The sequence below is a fragment of the Zonotrichia albicollis genome, chromosome 2 (genome assembly GCF_047830755.1).
Source record: "Zonotrichia albicollis isolate bZonAlb1 chromosome 2, bZonAlb1.hap1, whole genome shotgun sequence".
Lineage (NCBI taxonomy): Eukaryota > Metazoa > Chordata > Aves > Passeriformes > Passerellidae > Zonotrichia > Zonotrichia albicollis.
In genome coordinates, this window is record NC_133820.1 from 70,193,442 (window position 1) to 70,220,571 (window position 27,130).

The 27,130-nt window shown below is 36.5% G+C and overlaps 1 protein-coding gene across 3 annotated transcripts in view; it reads right to left on the reverse strand.

Annotated features, from left to right (window-relative positions):
• NAA16 (N-alpha-acetyltransferase 16, NatA auxiliary subunit) overlaps positions 1-27,130 on the reverse strand; it is a 61,440-nt gene that overhangs the window by 19,400 nt on the left and 14,910 nt on the right. Inside the window, exons 4-10 of one of the 3 annotated variants that reach the window (XR_012579048.1) lie at positions 26,476-26,633; positions 25,277-25,411; positions 19,346-19,499; positions 17,722-17,841; positions 15,494-15,589; positions 11,814-11,920; positions 1,382-1,554 (exon numbers count right to left, since the gene is read on the reverse strand). Coding sequence is in view for 2 of the 3 variants with exons in the window: in XM_074535468.1 (XP_074391569.1) it covers positions 11,814-11,920; positions 15,494-15,589; positions 17,722-17,841; positions 19,346-19,499; positions 25,277-25,411; positions 26,476-26,633 (770 nt within the window). In the remaining variant the exon portion in view is untranslated. The remainder of the gene's footprint in view (positions 1-1,381; positions 1,555-11,813; positions 11,921-15,493; positions 15,590-17,721; positions 17,842-19,345; positions 19,500-25,276; positions 25,412-26,475; positions 26,634-27,130) is intronic. The other 2 variants (XM_074535468.1, XM_074535469.1) reach the window with 2 other exon arrangements.

Genomic DNA, 27,130 nt, shown 5'->3' on the forward strand with positions numbered 1-27,130 from the left:
CAATACTCCCTCTTCTGCTTCCCTGAGAAAACCATTTTTAAATGTGTGCACATGCTTATGTTACACAGGGAAAGACAAAAATATGTAAACTGCAGTAGAACACACATCTTATGGCATCATGGTTAGTCATCAACTTCAGCATTTCTCTTTGTGTGGTGGTTAAGCAGACATTTACCCTCAGGAATTCAGCCACAGAGCTACCAGCTTGTAAGGAAAATTACTGCTACCACAAAGCAGTAATTTTGCACTACCATATTTAAAACCACTGGTGCCCACTGTTGCTAGCACTGCTAACAGCTGATCTTGAAATAAAACAAGTGATACTTTTTCTAGTGTCAATAGCACAAATGAACACACAGGCTATTTAGAAACACTAAATTCCAGAAGAAAAAACTTCCTCCATTTATCTAAGTGAATCTAGTTTGCATTTGTCATTGAAAAAATAACTTGTAACAGCTATTCTGTATGCTTGCTCTGCTGAAGCAATGTGCCCTTAAAAATAATTGCTATGTGCAAGCATAATCAACTGGAAAATTTACAGCAGCTGTAGCACAATACAAATAAAAATTCAGAGCACACCAATACTAAGATGACACTGTGGTCATCACAAAACTCATTTAACGAGAATCTGGTTTTCTGAAAGCTTTTGGACAAGTCTGGAGACTGCACTGAAGAAATCAAATCATTTCACATGAGCAAAGCATCAGTACGAGCAATCATGAATAGAGATATCTAGACAATTTCTTGTGAGTCTCCAAATGGGTTAATCCCAATATAGATCACTCAAACTAATAAACTTGATAAAATAGTTCATAAATCAACTGCTAGACCTAAACTGTCAGCGATCAGCATGTTTTACACTCCCCATTCACTCTGCAGAGTGGAAGCACTGTATCCTTGCGGTACCTACAATGACATACCCAAGCTTGCTCTTTCCTCTACTTACTTTGAAATATCTCCTTACTCCTCCTTATGATCCAGCAGCACAAGACAAATGCTATCTTTCACTATGAATGTACCAGCTGTCAGCCACATCCTAGGTAAATCCACTTACCAGATCACCCCTCCTGGAATTTTAACTCAAAGACACTACTTCCTAACACCTGAAATGATGGAGCCAGCATGAACAAAGGACTGTCCTTGGTTAATCTTTCAGAACTATTTCTTCTTAAAATGCAGAGTTTCCTAACAGAATTAATGTTTTTTACTTCCTTATGTAATCCACCAATGATCTGCAGATAACATCTAACTAGAAATAAAAAAATAAAAATCAACCAACAGTGGCAACTTGCTTTGTGTTGCTTTAGCTTTCCACATTAGGGAAGAAATATGCCTTCTTTCCAGAAAGGTTAAAGAAAGATCTTCACTGAAGACAGCCTACCTTCCTGTGTAGACAGTCTTACACCTTTTTTTGAGACTGTTGTTTCTGATGTTTCTTCCAGCCAGACATTTTCTGTCATCCAGTATTTCCTCACAGTCTCCATGATTTTAGATACTCAGAAAAAGGGCACATGGTGCACTAATGTCGAGCTTCAATGGAATCAACCAATGCACCTGCAACACAATCGACGTAAACCTTGATGTTGACTAATTGAAGATCTTCACTCTTTGGATTTTTTATCTCATGGATGCAGAGACCAGCATGTATGGGGAACCAAAGAGGATTTCTGAGCATTGATCAAGTACAAAGAGAATTTTCTGGGGAGGAGGTGAGGGTAGCACTTCAAGATCCATTTCTGTGAGGAAGAGTAACAAATGAGGCTCTTCACAGATATTTCTAATACATCTGGACTGTAGCTTACAGAATGTGAAAATTACTTCAGCTCATGTAATTGCTTATACTTCAGGTTATTAGCTTCCAGCAGAAAGATGAGGCCAAGAGCCACAGTTACATTCACCCTGGGCAGTAACTTTGCATAAACATCAAAACTCATAATAATAAAGTGGCACTCCTAAATCCTAGTTTTCCTTCTCAAACATACAAAGCCTACAGCTTATTCCTGACATAAGAATTATACCAACTATGCAAATTTTATTTAAGCAGAAAAATATCAGTAGGATGTCATTTAGTCAAGTACTCTTGCTAATTAGAAGCTAAAAAAAACTGATAAAAAGATTTAATAATCCTCCATATTATACAGTAGGCTTTTTAAAATAAAAGTTTTACAAAATCAATTACCAATATTACAAAAAAAGTAAGCAGACATTGACTCAAATGGCCTTTGTCCAACTGTTCATCCTGCAATTCAATGCCTCTCTCCTTGTTCCAATATTAGAGCAATTTTATGCTATGGCATGGTATAGAACTGGACTCAGGATACTGAGTAGTTGGCATGTTTTTTAAGAAGTTTTTTTTTTTTTTGTATTTTATACTATTTGCAGTATTTTTATAATCAAAAGTTCTATCCAGGAAAACCTCAGGAAAATGGCTATAAGTTTGCTGAGATCAGTATTTTTATAATACCAAACTCCAGATACTACAGCACAAAGCCAAGTATAAACGCTATGAAACCACTTGTAGCATAAAAGAAAAGCCCCACAGCTAGACAGAAAATCTCTGCCTGCATGGGAGACTAAGACACCCACACTACAGTACTTAAATTTACACACAGACTATATTGTGTTGAGACCTTTTCCTTGTAAATGCTCCATGTTTCTCAGCATATAAAAATCCCCATATATACAGTCACATTTCAAAACCTTTCATTCATGTAGTAGTAGTTTAGGATATTATTCCAAAAAGTCTCAACAAATGATGAAAATTCAATTGTTCATACCATTAGAGAATTATCAACTGTAAGTAAAAAAATACAGTAGATTTATATTTTTAAAAGCTGTGTTTTAAGTAACATTTCAAAGTTGTAGAGAAAAGCAGGTTACCTTGTAAATAAAACTCCCAAAACACAACCACATAAGTTTCTTTATGTTGGATGAAGTTTTTTATTATGGCTATCCTCCCATGTATCTCTACTGCACAGAATTCACTGTAATTAGCCACATACAATTCTTACTACATGGTCTTTGGTTAAAAGTCACAAATACCAGAAATTCACTTTAAAATACATGTTACCTCCAAGTATGTTTATGAATTGATGATGCAAAAATCATAGTATTTTATGGCACGATCAAGAATATCAAGTGAATAAATCTCTAATGGCAATATGAGAACTACATGTCTTGAATGTTCTTAAGAAACTACTTTTTTTCAGAAATAACTACAATTCTTCAAAACACACTATCATAACTGGCCCCACTACGCACAAGCACCTCTCATAGATTTTTTTTTTAAACATGTCTGTGGACTTCCCCAATTAGGACAGCTAGTATTTTTTATTTTCACATGTTTAATCCATGCATCTTTTCAAGTTTGGCATTGCAGAAACGCTTTGTTGAGCAACTCCATTTTAACTTATTAGCACAACATACAAAGAAAAAAACTGAGTACAAATCTAAAGCTGTACAGACTCACACTGGTACTCAAACACTTGCACTGTTCTTTCAGCAAAAATGGCAGGGTGGAACAGACAATTGGAAATGTGAATTACTCTGTGTGCAAGTCAGGCTTAGATAATCCATTCTAAATTGCATGAGAGACTCATAAATCAGCTCTCTAAGAACATAATCTGCTAGAGTCCTATAAATCCTGTGTCTTTTATTCTCCCCTTCAAAATACACAGTATAGAAAGAACAAGAACTTTTCTAGTGCAGAATTTCTATATATTAAAACTCCATTATGAGGATGACAGCTCATGGGACTTGTTTTATCACCTCCCATAAAGCAAGCTATTTTTTGGGCTAAAGGCCATCTCCTCTTTAAACACATGGCACTGCAGTTGTCACCGTAGATCACAGTAAGGCAGCAGGTACTGGCAACAGCAGATACAGGTAACAAGTCCTGATCTCCAAAGCACAGCACCTCATTTATAAACTCACATATGATATTTGTCAAGCCTTAGACAACTGCACCACTGAGCACCTCCCCACAGCTGCACACTTACACAGCACATCAAGGGTAGGGGCAACAGCACACTGACCCCACCAGCATCACACCAGCAGTCCCACCTGCATAATGTTACCAATACCAGCAGGTTTGCTAGAAGAAACTGACTCCATCAGCAGAAACCTACTCAGTGAACATGAGCTATCCCACCTGAGAAATTAATCTGGACGCAATTGTGACTTTATTAGACTTTTATTAGTATTTTGTCCTCTGCTTTTCCTTCATCGTCTAGATGGGGGCAAACTCATATTCAGTGAGCATCTACATCAACAGCCTGGCCAAATGATTGCTGAATTCTAAGCTGGAAGTATTCTTTACACAGCTCTTTTTCTTTAATTGAGACTACAAGCAGCTGATCACTGACAAAATACCAAATGCACAACACTTTTTACTAGAATTTGCACTGTGAAATTTTGCAGAAATAAAGACAGATACCATATGTGCCACTTTGAGAGCTCCAAAGTCAAGGCTGATGAAGGACTGTGCAGAAACAATCATATGTGATATACAACTCACATCCTCAGCCTAACTCCATTACACTCTTTAATAAACAACCTGTTCTTTGGCCTACCTTGAAGCCTCAGCTTCACATGCTTCATGTGCCCTGTGGTGAACCATGCATTTACTCATGTTTAACATAAACCTAATGTGGGTCTGCAGCTACTCAGCTGTATTTTCAAGTTAATCCATTTCTAAAAGGCAGATTCTGTGACAAGTTTTTTCCCTTTCTGAATAGCCTAAAGCAAGAAATTCTAGGAAGTGATTATGGCTCTGCTGGCAAATGGACATAAAAATCACAGCTGGAGATCCCAAATTACAGTATGTGGATTAGGGATCTCAGTGCTTCTGTATACAGGCATTCATGCACATCAGCATGTCAGTCTCTTCTGTGCCTTCCTGCACTGTTTCCTGCAATGTCTCAGTGCTGCCACACTAACATAAAATGCACTTGCCCTGGCACAGCAGCAGCAGTTCAGACAAGCCTGCCTGTTGGCAAGTAAATGGTGACAAGCTGGTCCTGGACTTGCAGGTGAAACAAAGTAACAAGATTAAGAATTATGAAGGTTTGAAGAGATTTCTACAAATTGCCTAGTCCAACCCCTTGTTACAGAACAGCAACAGCTGAAGCAGACTATTCCTGGCCATCTCCAAGAAGGCAACTTCACTACCTCTGAAAAACCTGTTCTTATGTTTGACAACCTCTACAACAATTATGTCTTTTCTTTTGCTCAAATATTCTCTTGTATTTTAAATCATGCATATAATATCCTGTCTCTGAGCACCAATGAGAAGCATCTGCCTTGTCTTTTCTCATTCTTGCCTTCAGTTAGTTACATACACAACATTCCATCTAAGCCTTCTCTTTGCCAGGCTGAATTAAGTCACTAAACAAAGACACCCCCACTACTGGCCCCACTGTCACCGACTTGGGGACACCAGCTGGAGTTCATGCAGCAGATGACAACACTGAGCCTGGCAGTTCAGTCAGTTTTCAGTACAAATTACTGTCTACTAAGGTGTACTTCAACATGCTGTCTGTGTTACTGCAGATGGTGCCAAAAGCCTTGCTAATACACAGGATCAACTGCTGTCCCCTTGTATGCTGAAGTAATTTTGTTACAGCAGGCTATTAAGTTAATCAGGCATGAATTTACCATCATAAATCCATCCTACCTACTGTCCTTTGTGTGTTTGGTAATGGTGTCCAGGATTATTTGCCTTATCAGCTTCACAAATATTGAGATCAACCTGACTGGCTCAAAGCTCCTCAGATCCTCCTTTTTATACTTGAAAACAGGAGACATTCACTCTCCTCCAGACCTCAGCAAGCTCCATCCATCATGATCATCTCTCAAAGACTGAGGAGAAGTACAACTACATTGTCTAGCTCTGCTAAGAGTTGGAGATGCATCCCAATCAAGTTTGATGTGCATATCTGGTATGTTTAGACATTCTATCCTCCAGTACCAAGATGTGTGTATTTAAGAAAGCAGTTAAAGTGACACCCACATACCCTCAAAAATCACAAAAGTGGTGTACATTCCCTGCTGCCTTGATATATCAAACTACATACTTCAGCAACTCTCAGAAGACTACCAGCAGATTTACCAGAAGAGTTGAGCTTGAAATGAGAATCTTGTTAGAAAAGATGACAAAAAACAATATCATGGAAGGTGCTTCGAATTTTACGGGATTCTGTCTCATGAAGAAGTGTGAAATTGTATTTTCATTCATTTGCTATTGTTTTTAGCAAAACTGCCAATGAAGTCACTAACAATTGGTATCTTCTGTTTCTCCTTGATAGGTAACAGGAATCCATTCTTGTACATGCAAAAGAATAAACACGTGTATCCATCAAGACAGCACTACATGCACCAACTAGGCATCAGCTGAGCAATGCACTGCTGTTGTGCTGTATGCAGTCAATTACAGAATGTATGCAGGTGCCTTAACTGAGTCTCCTGATTTACAAAGTGTCCTATCAGAGGAGCAAAAGTCCTAGAAGATGAAAAGACAAATATCACCCTATCCAATGTTTGCCTTGGTGCTAGCAGATATGAAGATGCCAGATGAGATGACAAAAGAAACTTAAGTACCTGCTCAGGACAGGTCTTCCTCCCCGGAAGATGAGGCACGCGCTGTATCTACCAATTAAAGCCATAAATGCAATACATATGAAGAGTAAAGTCTAAACTGCAGATTTAGTGCCAACACCACCATGATGTTGTTCATCACAGAGTGCTTTGCCTTTACAGGTAAGTCCTATCATAAAATGGAAGAATTCTGGGGTAAGAATTATCCAAATGAAGTTAACATGGGGGGGGGGGGAAGGTCTGAGAAACAAACAAACAAACATGGAATGAACTTGGAGAGTTTTGTAGAGCAGTAAGAGATTCACAGGGTTCTCTCAGGATGCCTTAAACAATAGCCAGAACACACAATGTGTTTCAAGATGAATGATGTGAACAGGCAAAGGCTGGCATTTGAGAAGTTGACCAAACTCGAGATTAGGTGAGAAAAATTAATATCAAGCTCAGAACACAAGTTCTTTAACACCAGTAACCTGTAGAGGAAGCTCTCAGCTCTTGTTCAGATCAGCCATTTCCTTTTTCCAAACCTCATGGGCGAGTAGAATCTGGTGCAAAGTTTTTTACATTTGTGAACTTTGCCTTTATATAACCAGACTCATCTACACTACTTCATTATAACCATGGGTTTTCACGTTTAAAAAGCCTCAGGCTGCCATATAATGAATAGAAGGAAAGCACAGCTAATTTCTTCACAATGTACAGTGGTTACTTTAAAAATCACCTGAAACAAGCTGATAGTGATGAACATTATATTTCAAGCATTTTTTTTAAATACAAAGCCATCAAGACAGTGTTCCATCAAATGATTTTTCTAATATTTTGCAGATAAAAGTGATCTATGACTGAGAACCAGCAATGATGTACCACTGAACATAGCCTATATATTATAAACTTCCTTTGAACGAGACACTGGAAAACAGTGTAAGACTGAGTCCAGCAGTCTTTATCACCCTCCAATTGACCTTGCCTTCAGTTGGAAAGACATGCAAAATCTGGCTGTGTACCAGTGTAGCAAGTTAGGAAGTGATTAGTGCACATCTTTGGTAACTAGAAATAGGGAGCACAGTAACAATTATCACTTGAGAAACAACTTGAACTCTTTACATCCTAACATCTTTGGTAACTAGAAATAGGGAGCACAGTAACAATTATCACTTGAGAAACAACTTGAACTCTTTACATCCTAACTCTTTTTACTCCTTTTTCATGCACATAACCTGTACAAAATCAATTGCCAATATTACAAAAAAAGTAAGCAGACATTGACTCAAATGGCCTTTGTCCAACTGTTCATCCTGCAATTCAATGCCCCTCTCCTTATTCCAATATTAGAATAATTTTATGCTATGGCATGTTACAGAACTGGACTCGGGATACTGAATAGCTGGCATGTTTTTTAAAAAGTATATTTATATTTTTATATTTTTTATGCTTAATATTATTTGCAGTATTTTTATAATCAAAAATTCTATCCACAGCACAATACATCGATCAAGTTAAATTGACAGTACAGTTTCTAGGCAAAAGAATCGTTAGCCTCTTTTCTTATGGCTTCTCACCCCTCAGCCTGAACTACTTATGTCTCCTCCAGTCTAGGTGGCTTGACAAAGAAGAATCAGTAAAAAAGGAAACCAGTTCACATGCTGCTTTATTGCAGTAGCATAACAGCACAAAGCCTGAAGAAATCATAACCTCATCTGAAGAGCTTTGAAGGATTAAAGCATGACTTGTATAACTCCCTTCTAAAACTATGCAGAAAAACATAAGTCAGATCTTCGACTTGCAAGCAGTGGTGGACCACAAAGTCTGAAACTGGGTCTTGCTGCAAAAGCATGCATAGTAATTTACAGCAAATCCAGTTTAATACCTTCTACACATCAGGTTCTGTAGTTCTTTTAAAGTCTGCTTTAACAATCATTAGTGGGTTACCACATTCCACCTAAGAGGCAACATTATTGCTGGGAGTGATGAAATCCAGCACCACTTGTCCCAGGTTTCACCACACCCCCTCTACTTATTTTCTCAAGCATCCAAGTTTCACATTTACCAAATCTTGAAGTTTACTTTTAAACCCAAATGGGCAGTCAAATAGAAGCCTCTGCACATCACAAACTGAACACAAGGCCAACACACAAATTTTTTTCTGCTCCAGAATTACAGGAAAGGCATAGATTGCATAATGAAATATGAAGCATATTTTACCTCATTAGTGACTTATTTATTAAGGAATGATTTACCTCAAAACAAGTCTGAGAGTATACATAGAGCTTTGTTGCTTTCTTTATTGAACATATTTCAGATTCTCATGTCTTTGGTTGCTGAAAGTTTCTTCCAGCAATAACCTTAAAATTACTTTTTTATTGAAACAAATAGCTTTACATTTCCTACTTACAGCACCCTTCTGAGACTTCACCCAAAGGATCTTAAGCAGTTCTACTTGCACTGTGAAGGAAGATTAAAACCACCTTTCCTACTTAATCAAAGTAAGGCTGTTTCTTTTATGAAGAGCAAGTTACAATCCACACCCTTCATTACACCAATATTTGCACAAGTATGTAAACAAATTTCAATACAGTAGCTGAAAAAATAACATGTCATGCACCCAGTTGGCACTGCAGTGATTTCAGTTTTATTTTTGGTAGGGCACTCATTAATTCTTTCCAGGAGCAGCTGGGAAAGCTTCCTCAATGTTAGTTTCATAGATATGAAGTGCTCATGTAATAGATACCTTGGGAAGAAGCCTACCTAGCACAGCCAAAAGGCTGAGTACCATCTTAGAGCAATTAGATAACAAACAACATTTTCCTGAACACATCTAACAAATGTTTGCCTTCTATACAACCACCCTTTTCTCCTGGCTGTTCATGAAAGATCATAGACCTACCTGGAGCTCTAGAAAGAAGGAACTTCCTAGCCTTACACACCAGCTCTTTTGTCAAGTCTTCATATCTATGTCACTTCAAAATCCAACCACAGTTGACTGTGCCAAACTATGCTTGTTTCCAAAGAAGGGACAACTTTCTTCCCAACTGGTAGTGAAATCAGAAATTTGCTAGGTATTTTCTAGAAGGCACAACACAATGCTGACTACAACCCTCTTTCAGTCAAACTACATAAGTAATTTATGTAAGAAGCTACTACTAAGCTCCAACTTAGACAAATTATATACCAAAATAGAATATTTTCCTTAAAGATGTAGGACACGTTAGTTGGTCACAATTTTCTGCCCTCAACCCCTAAATTTTAGTAATTCTAAAATTAACTGTCAGAGACTAAAATTAAGTTTCTCTTAGTTTCAAAGATTCTTCTGCCACACTATAGCTATAAGTAAACACAAGCAAGTGAAATGTAAAAGACAGACTGCTTTTGTAAGGACATAATTTGAAATATGACAAAAATGGTTTTGCAGAAGTTAGCAGCACAAACAAATCCCAAGCATGTTTGGAAAAGGCAAAGCTCTTGATTTTAATTACTTTTTAGGATTAAGCTGGCAGTTTTGAGCAGCACCGGTTTGGTATAATGAAAACGTCTACCAGAAAGGAACCCTTCTCTGTAAGTTTGCCTCAAAATATGGTAGCTCTTTTTTTTTTTAACCCATCATGTCAAAAATTAAGTGCTAAAAATCTTTTCAGATGCCAAATGAGTTAATATATATCTTTCAACATCCAGACTCTTCGCACTTCAAATAGCAGAAGTTAGACTCCCCTACCATTGACTGTGCTTCTATCTAGATACCCTGTGCATCACAATGTAAAAAATTTCAATTCCATTTCATTTACATTGATAAGTGTGCATTAGCAATAGGCACTATAGAGAAGCCTGTACTATACAAGTATCTTGTTTCTAGCTGGGATAAAGTTAATTTGCTTCTTAGTAACCAGTACAGTGCTGTGTTTGAACTTAGCATGAGTACAGATAAGACACTAATGTTTCAGTTGTTGCTAAGGTGTGCTTGCACTGAGGTGAGGACTGTCCAGGCTCCCATGGTCTGTGAGGCAGCAGGAGAAATAGAAGCCAAGAAGGACCATGGCCAGGATAGATGACCTAAAGTAGCCAAAAAGATATTCCATACCATACCGTGACACAGCCAGTATATAAATGGGGGGAGTTTGCTGTGAGCCGTCAATCACTGCTCAGGGATGGGCAGGGCACTGGTCAGCAAATGGAGAGCAGTTGTTCTGTGCATGACTTGTTTCTCTTGAATTTTATTCTTCCCTCTCTCCTTGTCATTACAAGAGTGTCTTTTGATTCAACATTGAAGTTAAAGTCCTTATCTCAACCGACAAGGTTTAGGTATTCCTGATTCCACTCCTCATCAGGCAGGGTAGGGTGAGCAAGCAGCTGCATGGTACTTAAATTGCCAGTTGAGGTTAAACCCCAACAACATGATGCCAGAATTTACTAAACTTATGTCAGCTTCGGAAAAAGTAGAGATTACAGAAATGTACTGAAAATTTCATGTTACAACCCCAGCAAAGAAACTCTTTGAAAGAAGAATAATTTTAGTCCAAAAAAGGAGTATTCACTTGGTTGAAAAACTGCATGATGTATTTAGGGTTTTTCCAGATACAAATCCCTCTTAAGTCATGAATGGCTTCGAATACCTATAATGTTTGTAGCAAAGATCTGAAGAGATATCTGAAGAGACTGATATAAATTATTCTGATTTCTACACACTTGAGTAACATGCTTTAGTTCAAAATATTTTTTTTGGTATACCTTACAGTCAGTTTGGAAGGAAGAATTACATTTGAAATAACAGTTCTTTTGTGACACAATTACACCAAAACAGAGTTTAGAAGTACAAAAATATACACTGAAGTTTTAGTGAAAGACTGAAAAAGGAAACAAGCCTTTGTGGAAAATACTTATGTATTCATGCAATTCAGAAATCTACATAGATCAACAGCCACCTCTTATTTTAAAAGCATTACTTCTGGTGACATCATAAACCATAAGTTGAAAAAATTCCGCAACACTTGCACTCAAAGCATACCAAGTTAATGATCCTGATTTTTCAAGAACCTCAGTGCACTCTGCACCAATCTGACTTCAAGCATTTTGACATCGATCATTCACATATGACAAAATAGCACATTAGGGAAAAATGTTCAACAACTCTAATTGGCAGTTTACAGGGAAAGCTACAAAAACTATTAGATAGTCTATTAGCAATTCAATACAGAAGACTTCATTAAAACCAAATAAATACTAAATTTTACCTTTTCTGGATTGTAATATAAAGATTTCAAAGTGGTAAACAAGGGTGGGCAGCCTTTACTGAAGTTAACCCTCAGGAACTTATCCGTTAGTTCTCTAAATTTTTCACCTAGGAACAAAAGTGTGTTTGGTTATATGTCAGTGATTGCAAGTGTTATATAAATATATGCACTAACTGCTGTGCAACTCTGCATAACAGAGTAACTGAGAAACTGCAATTGCGGCCTTTAGTTTTTCCTGTTATTTAATAAGACACAAATATGCTCCAGATTAAAAAACGAAAAAACCAAAAACAAACCCACAGAGTAAAATGCTTAGGTTGCTAGTGTTTAGGAGTCTGCTGGCAGACATTGTAACAATCCTCATACCTGCAGTCTATTAGAGAAAATATTGAGTGCTGACTACAGAGGATGTAGCAAAAGCCATTTAAACAAACACTGAAAACACCCTATAGTATTAAGAATAACAATGGAGATTTTGCAAAACCTCCATCATTGGAGGTTTTTATGATTAAGTTAGACAAATATGTGTTAGGAGTAGAGCAGATATAAAGTATCCTGATTTGAGGAAGAAGGATGGATGAAATGAATCCTTTGCTGCTTCTCTAGTCCAATTTTAATTAGTAGGACATGACTTGTGATATGATTGTTTCTGGAATTAGAAACAAGACTTATTGTTTCAGAAACATAAGCTCCATATCAGAATCACCTGTATCAAAATATACTTCAGAAAGCTAAAAATCTGATCCAATTATATTTTCAGTTAAAAATTGCAATACTTGCAGTTAGGTGCCACCTTTCTACAAAATGCTGTTAAAAAACAAAAACAAAAACCAGTACTTCTAACAGAAGACATCCAGCCAGGAAAATAGCTGGTTTTCTTTGTTTCTTGCTATGATGAAAGTGATTGTTTACAGCTGGGGGGTGGCAGGGGGGGCTGGAGGAGGCAGTAGTTGTTGTTTGGTTGGGCTTTTTTCTGTTATTTTTATTGACTTTGTTTACTTGGCATGGGGATGAACTTTTTCCACACTTCAGTGCCTCCTCTGTTGTGGACTTCTCTAACTTCCTCAACAAGAAGCACCACACTTCATGTAATTCTAAGACTCACCCATAAAATTGACAAAACTGTTGAAATAAACTTAACTTCAAAAAGAACACATGAAAAATTTTATTAACAGCTTTTTTTTAGATATTCAAAAAACGCAGACACTACTGCTTTGTATACGACATTTTCATTTACTCCTCTCAATTCTCAATTGTCCTACAATGTTATCAGCAGTGTTGCTAATGAATACTGAGATTAATGACAGTAATTCATGTTCTCATCTTGCTGTACTAAACCAAACTGCTGCATATAGAAACTCCTACTACCTGTGGACTGGAATCCATAATTGGACTGTAAGCACATGCTTTATTACAGATGGATTAATTAAAATGTGTTGTCTCACAGTACAGAAACTCCCTTATATAAAGAAAAAAATCCATCTCAGTCTCTCCTGTTGAATTCTTCTAATTATTATCTTGCTGGAACAATCATAATTTAGAATTTAGGAAAGCAAGATTCAAGTGTCCCTATTTACTTACAGAAAACAACAGTTTTAAAACAAAATTAAAAAAAAAAAAAAAAAGAAGGCACACAGCTGGGCACCCACCTATGACAAGAAGCAGAGTTACAGTTTAGTCTGGGGCACACACCTTACCACAAGAGCATAAACAAATCTAAAAATGCATGCACACACACTTGATCAGTAAAATTGATGGTAACAGCCTTCCTCCATAAAGATGTTTTCCAGCTTGATCAAGGAGCTAATTTGCTTCAAATACAACGTTAGGATTCAATGCACAGCAAGGTCTGGACAAGAACTTGTCCTTTTAGCATTAGCCTGGATTTTAGAGTATTTTAATTTTTAAGAGCAATTTAATTCTGAATCAAACAGTGACAGCTGTAACTGGTCAGTGACCACACTGGAACAGTAACTGCATTTAGCCAGAAATTCTATCATCTTGAAACTTGCCAACATTTTCCTGCAAAGATGTTTCTTTCTACACCTTCACATTCTCACTATCAAATTTCAACCAATATAAAGTCTTGTCTCCTGTACTTGTAAACACAGAAAATCATTAGTAAATAGACTAATCTCTACAGGATCAAAAACAGTCTTACACATTCATGCTTATAATAGGCTTAATAAATAAGTTAGCAGAAACAAATTTTAATTCTGAAAAATTCTTATTTGTTATAAAATGCTACAGAAAGCCATCAAGAGATTTTTCTTGACCAAACTAATAATGGATTTTGCTTTCATTTATCCTATTGTTACAGCATGAGCAACTAATTCTTGTTACTACACATATTTCTACTTAAATGAACATAAGCTGTGAAACTACACTGCCAGGTGTAAGGCCACCTAGAGCAAAACACAGAAAAATGAAGTCAACAGCAAAACACACTAATAATAAAGATATAGAAAAGTGTTTTGCAGGTTACTTCCTTGTTTTCTGTGTTACCATAACAATCTTATTACATATTTAAAAAAAAAACAATTACTCATCACCCAGCTTTTCAAAATTTGCTGAAATGCTTTAAAATTTGCCCCCATATCTACGAATAAACTAAGGTATACAGCATGATAAAAGGCACAAGTGGTCACTTCTTATGAAGCAGCTAAAATCTTTGGATTTTACACAGGAAATGTGTATGCACATTCAGACACATGAGCAACAGCAGGGGAGTGGACTAGATGCTCTGGAACATTTAAAGGTTGCAACAAATGTGATGCTGAGCAAATTAGCTAAACTAAAAACTAACCTTAGAAATTTAAAAGCATGAGGAGGTATGCTGGGAATCTGCAACTCATCTCAAATTTCTTGACATCTGATATCTAGCTCATGTACTTTCCAAAAGTCTTCTACTGGAATTTCAGCAGCTAGACAGTTACACACTAATTACACATTTTTATGGTATTTACCATTTGATTTAGTTTCCTTCCTTCCATTTTAGAAGAGCCCAGCTCTTTGTTATTTTAACAAGTATGTACAAATTTTCCTTCAAAAACTGAGGGTATTTGTGCACCATATTTCAAAACAAATTTTGAAAGGGCAAAGTCACAAAGAACTTAGCTATAAAATGAAATAATTTGGGCTACATAATACTGCAGATATTTTTGTTCCTTTTCTTATCAAATTAGCAGCACAAAGGTAGTTTTTGTTGTCAAATTAAGTCCTAATGGCTCTACAAGAAAGTAGGCGTACATTTTAGTAGTAAAAGTATGCATATTAAAGATACAGGAGGGGGTATGCATACATATATACACCCACACCTTGAATTAAAGTGTACTGTACCCTTCATTTTAACTCATGATTCTTAACTTGCATAAAGCAAAAAAAATTATGTATAGAAATTCCTACAATCTACATATCATTCTGTACTGTAATTTTATCATCACAAATACTATGTTGCTCAAATCATCATATTTGAGTGTATGAAGCTCTATCAACTCCTAAAACATAAAAGAATTATGTCTAACCCAAGAGAAATGCATACATTTGATTTGCCTATATTGTTCAAGTAGGTATATTAAATGCACATGTAGGTATGAAATACACATTACACAGCCTGAGGAAAACTGCAGAAAAATATAGGAAAAAAAAAACTATTACAGAACAGATATGCAACTTGTTACCTGAAACAAAGTTTAAAGGTAATCTTCTAGGTGAAACTGCTCTGGGATGTCTTTTACTAACTTCTTCATAAATCTGAAGCCTTTCTTCTAAAGTGCCTATTATCACCAAATACAACAGATATAAGTAACATACATAAAAACCTATTCTTTTAAATGTCTTTAAATGTTGAGAATTAATCAAACTAGACTCCTTATGAGGATTTGGAACAATTTAAACATTTCATGTTACTTCTTCCAGTTAATCATAAACAAAAATTGTACTGAGAACACACTGTATATACAATACACAACTACCAGCATTAATCACTCTAAGGATAAACTGTAAACAGGACCATAACCTTGCACATTCAATCACACAGCGCTGGAGTTTGGTTTCTTTCAGTTACATGGTCCTTCAGACCCATTCACTCATTGTATTACATTCATAGCTTCAATTAACCCTTTTTTCACTATGCATTCATTTCAGACTTAAAGCATTCAGAGAAACATGCTGCATTTCTAAACCATAGGTATACAGCACACTATACAAGTACACCTCTATTGCAGGTCCTCTGGTGACAGCAAAACCAGGGTACAATACTGCCAGTAAGTACTGAGCACCAAACTCTTTATACTTTAATGTTTAACAAAAATAAAACTACTTGAAGATTTTCTGCCCACTCCTCCCCTTTCCCCCATAATATGCTTTGGAGCTCCAATGTGGTTAGAATTAAATAACACTAATCTTTTGCTTTAAAATGCCATTTTTCATGTAAATAAAATCGATTTTGCTTAAATATTAAAATAATAAATTCATCAAACAATTTAAAACTGAATGTACAGATCAAGGCTACAATACACATGTATTAAATATATCTGTTTTCCTTTCATACGAAAAACAGTTTATCTTGTCACTGAGCTCAGATGTTGGGGAAGGGGGGGGAATCTATTACCCAGTGTCTCCAACAGATGTAGAGTTATAAAAGTAATGCTAAAATATTGTTTGGACTGGAACTAAAGCATATAAAAAGCCCTAATTGAAGTCACAAGTTGGAGCTCCAGAACTTACCATGGGGGAGGAAAAAGTCCTAAGACCACCTAAAAAATAAAGTAGCATTATTAGTTTTATAGAATTAGTACAGTTTAGTCTACATAGGACTTTATTGTGTCAAAAACTACAGGACTGGTTTTTTGTTAAAAACTACATGCTTTTGTCAACAAATTTGTTGTATCAGAGAGAATAACCGAGTTCCTGGGTAGTTTAATTTCTGAGACAATAACCATGTGATTCAACTCCATGGATTCACCAGGAAAACCACTCAAAGAGCAAGGCTACACTCTGAATACATGTAACAAATTAAAATTTGTTTTCATTACCGAATCACTAGCTGTATTCTCAGAGCTCATGAGACCTAATGGTAAAACTTTCTGGAAGAAAGTTGGTTGAGAAATGTAATGCACCTATAACATCTACAAATAATATAATCGTGAGCTTATGATTTATGATGTCATCAGAATAATTCCAATAAACTTTCACTAATTAGTGAAAAAATAAATACAAAGAAACCATTCCTGTATAAATGTAAACACTCGGGAAAGTTATCACTGCAAAACACTTAATATAGCATAAATAGTTGCAATATTGCAGTTTTGAAAAATGAGCTATTTTTTCTGGAAAAACAGTATAGCAGAAACGTGAGCTGGCATTGAAGTAACAAAGGCATTATCACATTTATCACCTTTACCTTCTGAAGTGCCAACTTAAAAAAATAGGGGGAAAAAGGGCATTTTTTTCAGATAGTCTGCCTTAAAAGGCCATCCTAAATAGATACCTGAGTATTTCCCACAGGCCCCTAGAAAGAGGTACCACTTAATGACATTTCAGAATTCTAACTACATAAAATTGTGGCATATGATAACATATATAAGTCTGATAATGAACTACGAGACAGGAATTACTAGCCATTTGGTTTCCAAGTTCACATGTGGCAAGGTAATGTTCTTCATATAAGCATCTTAGTAAATACCACCCTTAGTTCCAAGAAGATAAATACTTGGTATTGGTATTTTCATGCATACAAGTTTTCCAGTGAACATTTTAAAAATGAAAGAACATATTAGATACAATTCAAGATCAGAAGGTATATGATTTTCTGTCAAGTATAACTTTCTAATCTAAAGCAGGACCATATCAAACAGTGTATCCTATATCACAAATCTTTTCACTGTATCTGTGTAGCTTAACTTACTGGGTTGTAGGGCCTTTTCCAAGCCTTCATAATAATACCAGTTTTCTGCATTACGCTCAATTAACTCCTTGTATACTTCACCAGCTTCTTTCAGTCTTCCTAACTTCAGTAACATCTCTCCTAGAAACAACACAGTACAGAACTATGAATCACATCACAAAACATGTGTGAGTAAAGTTTACAATACTAGATATAGAAAACTGTTTTTAAACATACAGACTCTTAAAAAGAGGCCTTATTTCCCAAAGGCATATGCTGCATGTTACAAATGCTACCTGAAGCTACCACATATCGAGCTCAGAATATTCATCACCTGTGAAGACAAAGACTACCTGAATGTCTATATCTGAGTATTTAAAATAGCTATTGGGAATATCAAATAAAAGCAACTCCTTCTTCCAGGGCTTCATCACATAACTAGATCAGTTTTTATCAAGCTGTTTACTTAAGCACATTTTTCACATCAACTAATCAGTTTTTAACTGATTAAATCACACAGATTTCCTGCTAAGTAAATCATTGTCTACCAGGTCTAGCTTGAAGGGAATTAATTTTCTTCCCAGCAGCTCATGCTGGGCTGTGTTTTGGGATTTGTGACTAAATGCTGGTAAGTACACCAATATTTCCACCACTGCTAAGCAGTACTTGCAGACCACCAAGGCTTTGGCTTTTTACCCCTACTCTGCCACCCATCAAGTAGACCAGGGTGGACAATAAGGCAGGAGTGGACACAACCTGGCCAGCTGATCCAAACTGGCCAAAGAGATATTTTGTGCTATTTAGTTTCTTACTAAGCAATGAAAATTAAGGAGGAGTGTTGGGGCAGGTAGCCATTGCCTGGAGACTAGCTGAGCATCAGTCTATGGGAAGTGTACAGGGACTGTGTAAGCCAAGGAGCTAGGTTTGATTTTCCTTCCTTTCCCTTTCCATCACTCAAGCTATCTTCATCTCCATGCACAAGTTCTCCTCCTTTTGCTCTTCCTATTCTCTCCTGACTTGCCAAGTGAGGCTGGGTGAAGTGAGTGGGCAGCTGTGTGGGTCAGCCCTGATCACAACTGTGCAGGCAGGGAGTAGCTGAAGAACATGTGCCATTACTCACACATATTCAGAACTCAGTCTTAGCACTGCAAATCCACAAAACAACAGAGTTATTTTTAACCAAAAAGGTCAATCTCAGTATTCACTTCACTAAGTAAGTCCATTAGGAAACTTGAAAAGGAAACAAGAACTTGATACTTCAGTCATGAAAAAAGAAAAATTTATGTTTGTACTTCAAACAGTATTCTTTATGAAATTCTTTTTCATAAGATTAAAATTGGATTATAACAGTTCTGATTTATGGAAAGCTACTCTGGTGTACCAACATAACATCTGAGATTTCCTCTATTTCTGTGTCAAACCCAGAGAGACTACCTGCATCCACTACCACCTTTGGTAAGAAAAGTTATTTACTCATACACAAAATTGTAAATCTGTTAGTATCAGTTTTCCTACAGTAATTGTTACAAATAAATTAAAGACTTTACATGCTGTATTTTCTTCCTTTCACTGCTTTATTGCACCTGTAATCTATTAGCAAAAATTTCTAACAACACTGGGTAAGGGAAGAACAATAATGACTTACCTTTGATTTCTTCTACTATTAATTTATCACATATTTGCTTTTCATAGGTCTCTATATGTTCTAAAGACTCCTGAAAAAGATCTGCCTCTCTCATCACTTGATTCTGATATAAAATCAGTTCACTATATTCATAATCTATTTTGTTAGGAGGAACCTGGGGGGAAGAAAACAATGTAACAGTTAACATTTACCTGTACCTTAAATGTATGCTGTATTACAGAATACAAGATTTAAGCTACGGAACATAACCAGGTCTGTTTATATACACCATCTAAACATTCAAAATGTAAAACTTCCATTACTCACAATCAAATCAGATTCATTTAAGGATATCCATTGTGGTTAACATTTTAGAAGAAATCCTTTATTTCTCTTTTTTCTATCACTGTAGCGAGCTAATTAAAAAGTTAATTGTATGAGAGAAAGCAAACATCTTCATACATTTTCTTTCTGAAGCACTTATGTGCTACACAACAATTTTGACATAAATTCTACAGCAGACGGCTGGGGTCTAACAATCATTTTTAGTATACCAGAGTTCTGGATCAAACTATATCCAAGAGGAATGACCCATCTATACCTTGAAAACTGGAATTTTTCAGATAGAAAACTTACACTATTTCTCTCTAACCAAGTGTTCTCTGTATTAAAGTTCAAGTCCTGAGAAAATACAGTGCACAAGCATACAGAATTTTTCAAGCAACAGAATTATTTTTAGGCCTGCCTGCAGTTGCAAACCTAGGACTTTCTAGAGGCTACAGTACAACTACTGGCTTATCCACCTTGCAGGGCTAAAACAGCCAAGGAAGCAGGGTAACATTGAAAATCATTCCTTTCAGAGATGACTCCCTAAAGCAGATTTAGGCAATGAAATGTCTTGCCAGAGTTATAGTAATTCTTTTCATAGTAAATGCTCTTCACTAATATCCAAAACTACTCCAATTGCAAGAATGTTAGAGAGCAAATGCAATCTCCAGAAAATGCCCAACAGAGCAATAAAATTACTGTACTGTCCCAACAGAAATTGAGAGAGAGACTTATAACCTAACATGATTTTTTACATAATAGAAGATGAGAAACGGGTGAGTTTCACAAATGTTAATGATATTTTTCCTGTGACACTACATACTTTGTTTCTTCCTGAGCAACCAACACTTCAAAGTCACATTGGTCACTAAACAGTTCACTATGATTCTGTTCCCTAAAAAAAGCTTTTCCTTGATCTTTAAAGACAAATTATTTAATAAGAAAAAACAACACAAACAACCAAAACATTACACTGGGTGAAAGGAATTTTCTTATTTAGAATCCTAAACCACTACTTCCAGTCTTTCCCAAAGCACAAACAGGTTCTATAGGATTTAGCATTTGTGACTCCATGCTCTTCAGATTTTGAGAGCCAACTTTTACAGTACTGCTGGGCATTTTTAGAAATATTTGCTTTTATATATAAGTGGTCTGAAAGATAGTATAACTAAATAAAATACTGTAAAGATGTATCTGACAATGAACTATGAAAATACTATCATTCAAGTACATTTTTACCAGCTAATAATACAGTATAGCAAATGATCACTAATGGAACAAGACTATACCATACACAAACTAGTGAGCAGGTAGCATGAAATTCTATACACTTCCCAAAGTACCTCTCAACTACAGTTCCACTTCCATTCTCTATCACCCACTGGAAATCACTAATAAAAACATTGTTACCAGAAAAGCATTTTAACTGCTTCACAGCATGGACTCATGGGACGGGGTTAAGCACTACACATGATTCCTGTTTATCCTTACTGCAATACCATGGAACCAAACTGCAGAGCACCAATTCAGTTCTTTCTCCTTCACCTCCTCCTAAAAATATCCTTTCCTCCAACAAAATACACATATCTAAATTCCAGATTCCACAAGTAGCACAGCTTTTTTGGCACCTAATGAACCGGTTTTAGGCCTTTGGAACACAGATTACCCAAAAAGCCATAAAAAATATATACACAATACATATCCAAAATATACACAAATATATCCATTGACTGCCTCATTGCTGTTTTGGGTCAGCAGGATAACAAAAAACCCAAACCAAACCAAAACCCCAAACAAAGAAATCTCAAAAAACCCCACAACAACCAAAAAAACCCCCAAAAACCGAGCAAAACAGTTCAATTATTCTTACACATACAGTAAATCCACCAGAAAGATACTGCACTTACTATCACTCCATTTAAACGGTTATTTTTAAAAGTAATTTTAAGAAAAGTCTATTTTCAAAGATACCTTGACATCTCATCAATTCAATGAAGATTTAAATCTGTAATTCATCAGAAGGCAAGCAGTTAACAACCCCAGTAGTTAACCCTAGAAGAGTTATGATTCTTCCACAGGAGATGTCCAACTTTCTCCTGAACTCAATTCTACTGTTTCAGAATAGATTTTTTCCTCTCCTCCTCGGACCAAAGAAGGATCAGCTTTTCAACCACAGGTCCCCTAACAACTGTCACTGAAAGAATGTGACAAGATACAGCCAAAACATACCTAAGAGCAGACCCCCAAAACTCCAGAGGTTTTCTGTCCATATCTGTATTTGTGGGCCTGATGCGAAAATTAGGAATAAAATAAAAAAAATAAGAATAAAAAAATTGTTCTGGAAAAGAAGAAAGGAAAAATGGGACATACAACAGTAAAATGAATTGCATAGTTGCTTTACACTTTGGTTCCCAAAATTTTAATTCTGAACTGACTCTTATGTAATTTTGACTTAAGTTAGGACAGCACAAGCTGTTACATTTCCTGCAGTGATGTCTGCCTTTAACCTCATAACCTGTTTTTGACTGAAATATTGTGCATCTGACCAATTTACAGCTTTCAGATGACAGGCAACATTGATCTTAACACACTAAGAGAAAATTCACCATTTCCAGTGATAACTTAGCCACTAGAATAAAACTGTCAAGGATAAAGAGCAATTTATCACTTTGCTGATCAGCTTCCTGACACTATTCCTTTATTTTCCCTGCTAAGCAAGCTTCTTAGCTACTACTCTTCCCAAATCCAGCATACAGTTTTAAAGTCACCTAGGCTTTTTTCTGTTTACAATAAACAAAAACTCTCTGCCCTTCAGACAGCTTTCTCTGTAGTCATCTTATCTTGCCATATTCTTTTCATTTTCTAACTTTTTTTTGACAACAGCCTCATCACTAAGTCTTGATCTGTCAGTAATGAGTACCTTATGGATAAAAATCCCTGCTTAACTAAGAGTGTACTTTACTTTTCACCCATAAGCTTGCCCTGAGGGACAGTTTTACAGCAAACTAAGTCAGACTAACTGCAGCCTGGATCAACAAAGGCAGCTCACTTCCCTCTATTATTCCTCTTCCTCTATCATCTCACAGTTATTCAGTTCAGCCAATCAAGCCTTCCCAAGAGTGATTTTCTTTCTGGCACTTATGCTTCCTGAAACAACCCTCCACAAGTCAGCCCGTACTGCACAAGGAAGTGGTGTGAGCACACAGGAAAAACTCAGATTCCTGATTTTGGCAACAACTTGTAGCTAGATTAGCTACATTATTTAGTAATACTGCATCTACAGATATTCATCTACGATCACTAAAATGACAGTTCCTTGATTTTTTTTCTTAGTTTTGCTGCTTGGTCTTGGCTGTTTGCATTCATATCTGAAAGGACAGAGCTGCCTGAGTAATTCACATAAATAAATATCATCATCCTGCATTACCATTATTTCTCAATTATTGCGACAGCAGCGTTTTATGCAACGTGTTACATTGCCTTGTCTATTCATTAACATGAATGGTAGACAGTATCAGGCCTAATACAGATTGCCATAAAACTCCTCAAAAACATCCGTTTGTTGAAGAGTGCTGCTCACAAGTCATTTGGAAACTCTTCAGCCTTTTAATCCTCCTTTTAAATTACCACTTTTCTACTGCAGTCACATGCAATTGTCTATAAAGTCCATCACAGAAGTTTATCCATCAACTTGAGTGCTTATGCACTACAGGCCAAGAGAGAGATCTGGGAAGGCAAGTAAGCAAGATGTGTATCTCCTTAAAGATCCATGCAATGTCCTGAACTTAATTATTTTAACTGCAGGACTGAAAAATCCAGACACTGCAAAAGCAGTACATTTAGGGAGTATTGTGGAAGAGCCAACGCATGGCAAAACTGAGCTGCGAGTTCGCCTGGGCTCTCCTGACTGTTCTAGACCCAACTACATTGATTCTCTCTTCCAGTGTTTGGGGCTCCACCTGGGCCTGCACTCTTCAGGGAGCTAGCACAACAAAGCACTAGACTATTTTCAAGAGAAATGCAACTAATGTGTGCATACCTATTTTTAGTGTTTTGGAGGAAAAAAGACAATATACCTACTTAACTATCTCTAACAATCTCAAAAAAAAAAAGAGGAGAGGCTCAACGGGACTAATTTCCTATAAAACTATGTTGTCCAATATTTGTAGCATATTTCTGTCCTTCAATGCCTAAGCAGCTTTTCCACCCCTTGCCTGTGACTGACACGATACTAATCAACAGTTAAACCAGCTCATTGTACAAGTACAAGCCATCTTCCTATTCACATGAATTTCCCAAATAGCTCCAGCTTTATCAGAAAATGGCATCAGTGTTTGCACTCATCTTAAGATCACCTTTGTTTGGGTGAGATTTGAGATGGCGCAAACTTGCACAGCAGACTCAGCAGATACATTTATCTACAGTATTTAAATCTGGCTTAGTCACTAGACTGCACAGTGTATCATGACAGCCCTCAAACAAACATATTTACACACAACCTTTTAGAGAGACAACAACACAAACACCATCACTTCCAAGGGGCCAATACCACTACTAAGCTCTCTTAGTCCTTCACAAGCCTCAGTTTCTTATGCGACGTTTTCTGGTTTTCCCTCTACTATACAGTCTTTCTTTCTAACTCAGTCATTTTGGCACCCAACTCAGACTGGGCGCTGCTGACTAATTTGAGAATGACTACTTTTTGGTTGTCAAACACTCAAAGAAGATGACCCAATTTTGATTAAAACTTACTCTTTCCAGTTTTCACTCAATGCTGAAGTTACAGTTCTTCTGAAATATCAAGCTATATATACCCAGCTTGCAACATCCTTTTTTCACCATGATATGTGATCAAGACAAACACTGGTCTCTCCTAGCCATTTACTTCCTTTCTTACACTTAATCCCATATATAACAACTCAAAAAGGATATGAGATTTTTGCTTTAAAAACACAGTTTAGAGGTCAGGTAATACCTTAGTATTTTTACACAGTACTTCCCAGATGCCTCCCCAGCTGAATGGATCTATAAACATGTTTCTTTTTCTTTCCACACTGCAGAATAATCAACACATCAACCCTGTTCTGCTAATATAGACTTTATAGCTTCGCATTACCACTAACAGAACAAGGGAATAGCCTCTCTCAAAACGAGGTTAAATTCTGTGATTTTAGGATTGTACAGTTTGATTTACTCAGATCTCACCAACACCACATCTGATCAAAGACTCTTGAGCTACACATTAATGTAACTTTGAAACCAAGCATTGATTTTAAGATGCATACAAACCATTGACAATATTTCATTCTTTGTAGAGATGTAATGGCATCCAGACTATGGCAGGAGAAAGGGCAAATGAGTACATCCAAAACATTAAACTATTTTCTGTAGTTTCACTTACTGTAAAGGGGCAGGATCATCACAGGTTTTCTCTAGCTACAAGTTTCACAGACATTAAGTTACTTCACATGAGACTACTCTTATAGTTTATTTCTCAAAGCAGAAAGCTTCACAAACAACAAATTTATTCCCAATTCATAATTGTTTTCTATTTCCAAAGTATTAATTCCTCAGATTCCATCCCTTATATAAAAAGTGTTCTCTTTCCAGACCAGGAAATCTTACCTGCTGGGTTTTCCTAAACTCTTCAAGTAATTTTAAGGCCATATCATAATCTTTTAGTAAGTGGTATGCAATAGCATATCCAATCCAGGAAGCGCGTTGTGTGGGGCGCAGTTGAAGCAGCTGGTATCTTGTCTCCTTCAGTAAAAGAAAAGCAATTTTAAAGGAAGAATTTTTAACCAGAGTTACTACACATGTATCATGGTTTAACACCAAGACAGCTAATATTTTCAAAGAATTTTTAAAAGTCCTAGGCAACCTTTGAAATGCTAACAGCATGGTGAAAAGCAGCACATTTCTGTTTCATAAATTTGGACGTTACATTCTAAATACACAGGCCATGGAACAACGCATAAAATCTATTTGAGGAGACAAAGAAGGTGTCATTCTCAAGAGCACCTCCTAAGGGCTAAATTATTTCCATAGATAGAGCTTTAAAATCTCAGAAAGCCCTTTCCAGCAGAAGGCAGGAGCTCACTGCCACTGAAAGAGTAGCATTCACTCTCATAGGTACAAAGTCCTCACAAACTACTGTAACACTTCTCAGAACTTGTTCTCGAGTCAAATTGGGTCAGAGATTCTATTTTCCCTTTGCATTAGCAAATTCAAGGGAATGATCATCCTTAGTAAGGAGACCAACTAATGCCAAGCCCACAGTCCAGTCCTCTACTTCATATGAAACAGACAAATCAGTTCAGCCATTTTGAAGCAACTCAGTGGTTTTGGACAAATTTTAAGGTTTTATTTATAATAATAATCATCATCAGTGGGATTCCAGAATCAGTCATCATGGGGCAAGTTACCCACATACTAACAAGAAATGTCATAGTGTACTTCTTACCAAAAACACCCTCAGCATTTGCACCCAAAACAGAGTTTGTAGGGCTCACAATTACTTGGTAAATACTTGCTAATTTAAGTACTCTACCTTTTTCTTACTATTTTAATAAAAAATTAGTTAAAAACTATTTTTACAAAGTGACTAGTGAATCCAATTGCACAGAACAAGTATTTCTAGTTTGCTCTCAACCACATATAGAGGTTTACTGCAATATCTTTTCCTGCTTTCCTAAACAATAGTTTAAAATATTTTTGAAACAGATAAAGAGTGGCAAGAGAAATACTACCAATAAAAGGCTTACAGAGGAATAGAACAAGAGAAGGTGAGCAGCAATGAGTGGGAATTCAAAGAGAATACTTACTCTATATCCTTCTAAATCCCTCATCTGAATCTGCAACAGAGAGAGATCTCTCAAGATCTGTAGGTTATCTTTATCTAGTTTGAGCGCATTCCGGTAACACTTGATGGCTTCATCATATTTCTTATCTGAACGCTGCAGAAGACCATAGACATGCCAACCTAATGCAGGTTAAGGAAGATACGTTTACAATTTTCACAAAGTAACTGCAGCACACTTGTGTTACAGGCCAAACAACTTGACATCTTCCTTGAAGATCAGTACCCTTACAAAGGAAGATGGATTACTGCAGCCAGACTTTACTAACACATTGCAGACTATTAAATGTTTCCAGGTTTTTTTTAAATGACATGTTACTGCTTAAGTCACATTCAGAACCCTCTGAGCACTGTTATACAAATTAAATTATCCAAATTCCACCAGACTGTAAGAGTTAGGCACAGATTTATTGTTTAAAACATGCTGCCACAATTACAATAGGAATTCTTACTCATAGAAGTGTTTCATTCTAACAACAGAATTCATGTGTGATTTCTACTTTTCCTTGCTTGCCTATCTGTAATCTCAATTAGACTCCAGCTTTTACAGTAAGGAAAACACACAGAACTCCACTTGATTCGCCAACAAAAATTTTGTGCATCAGAAGTCTTTGTCACAA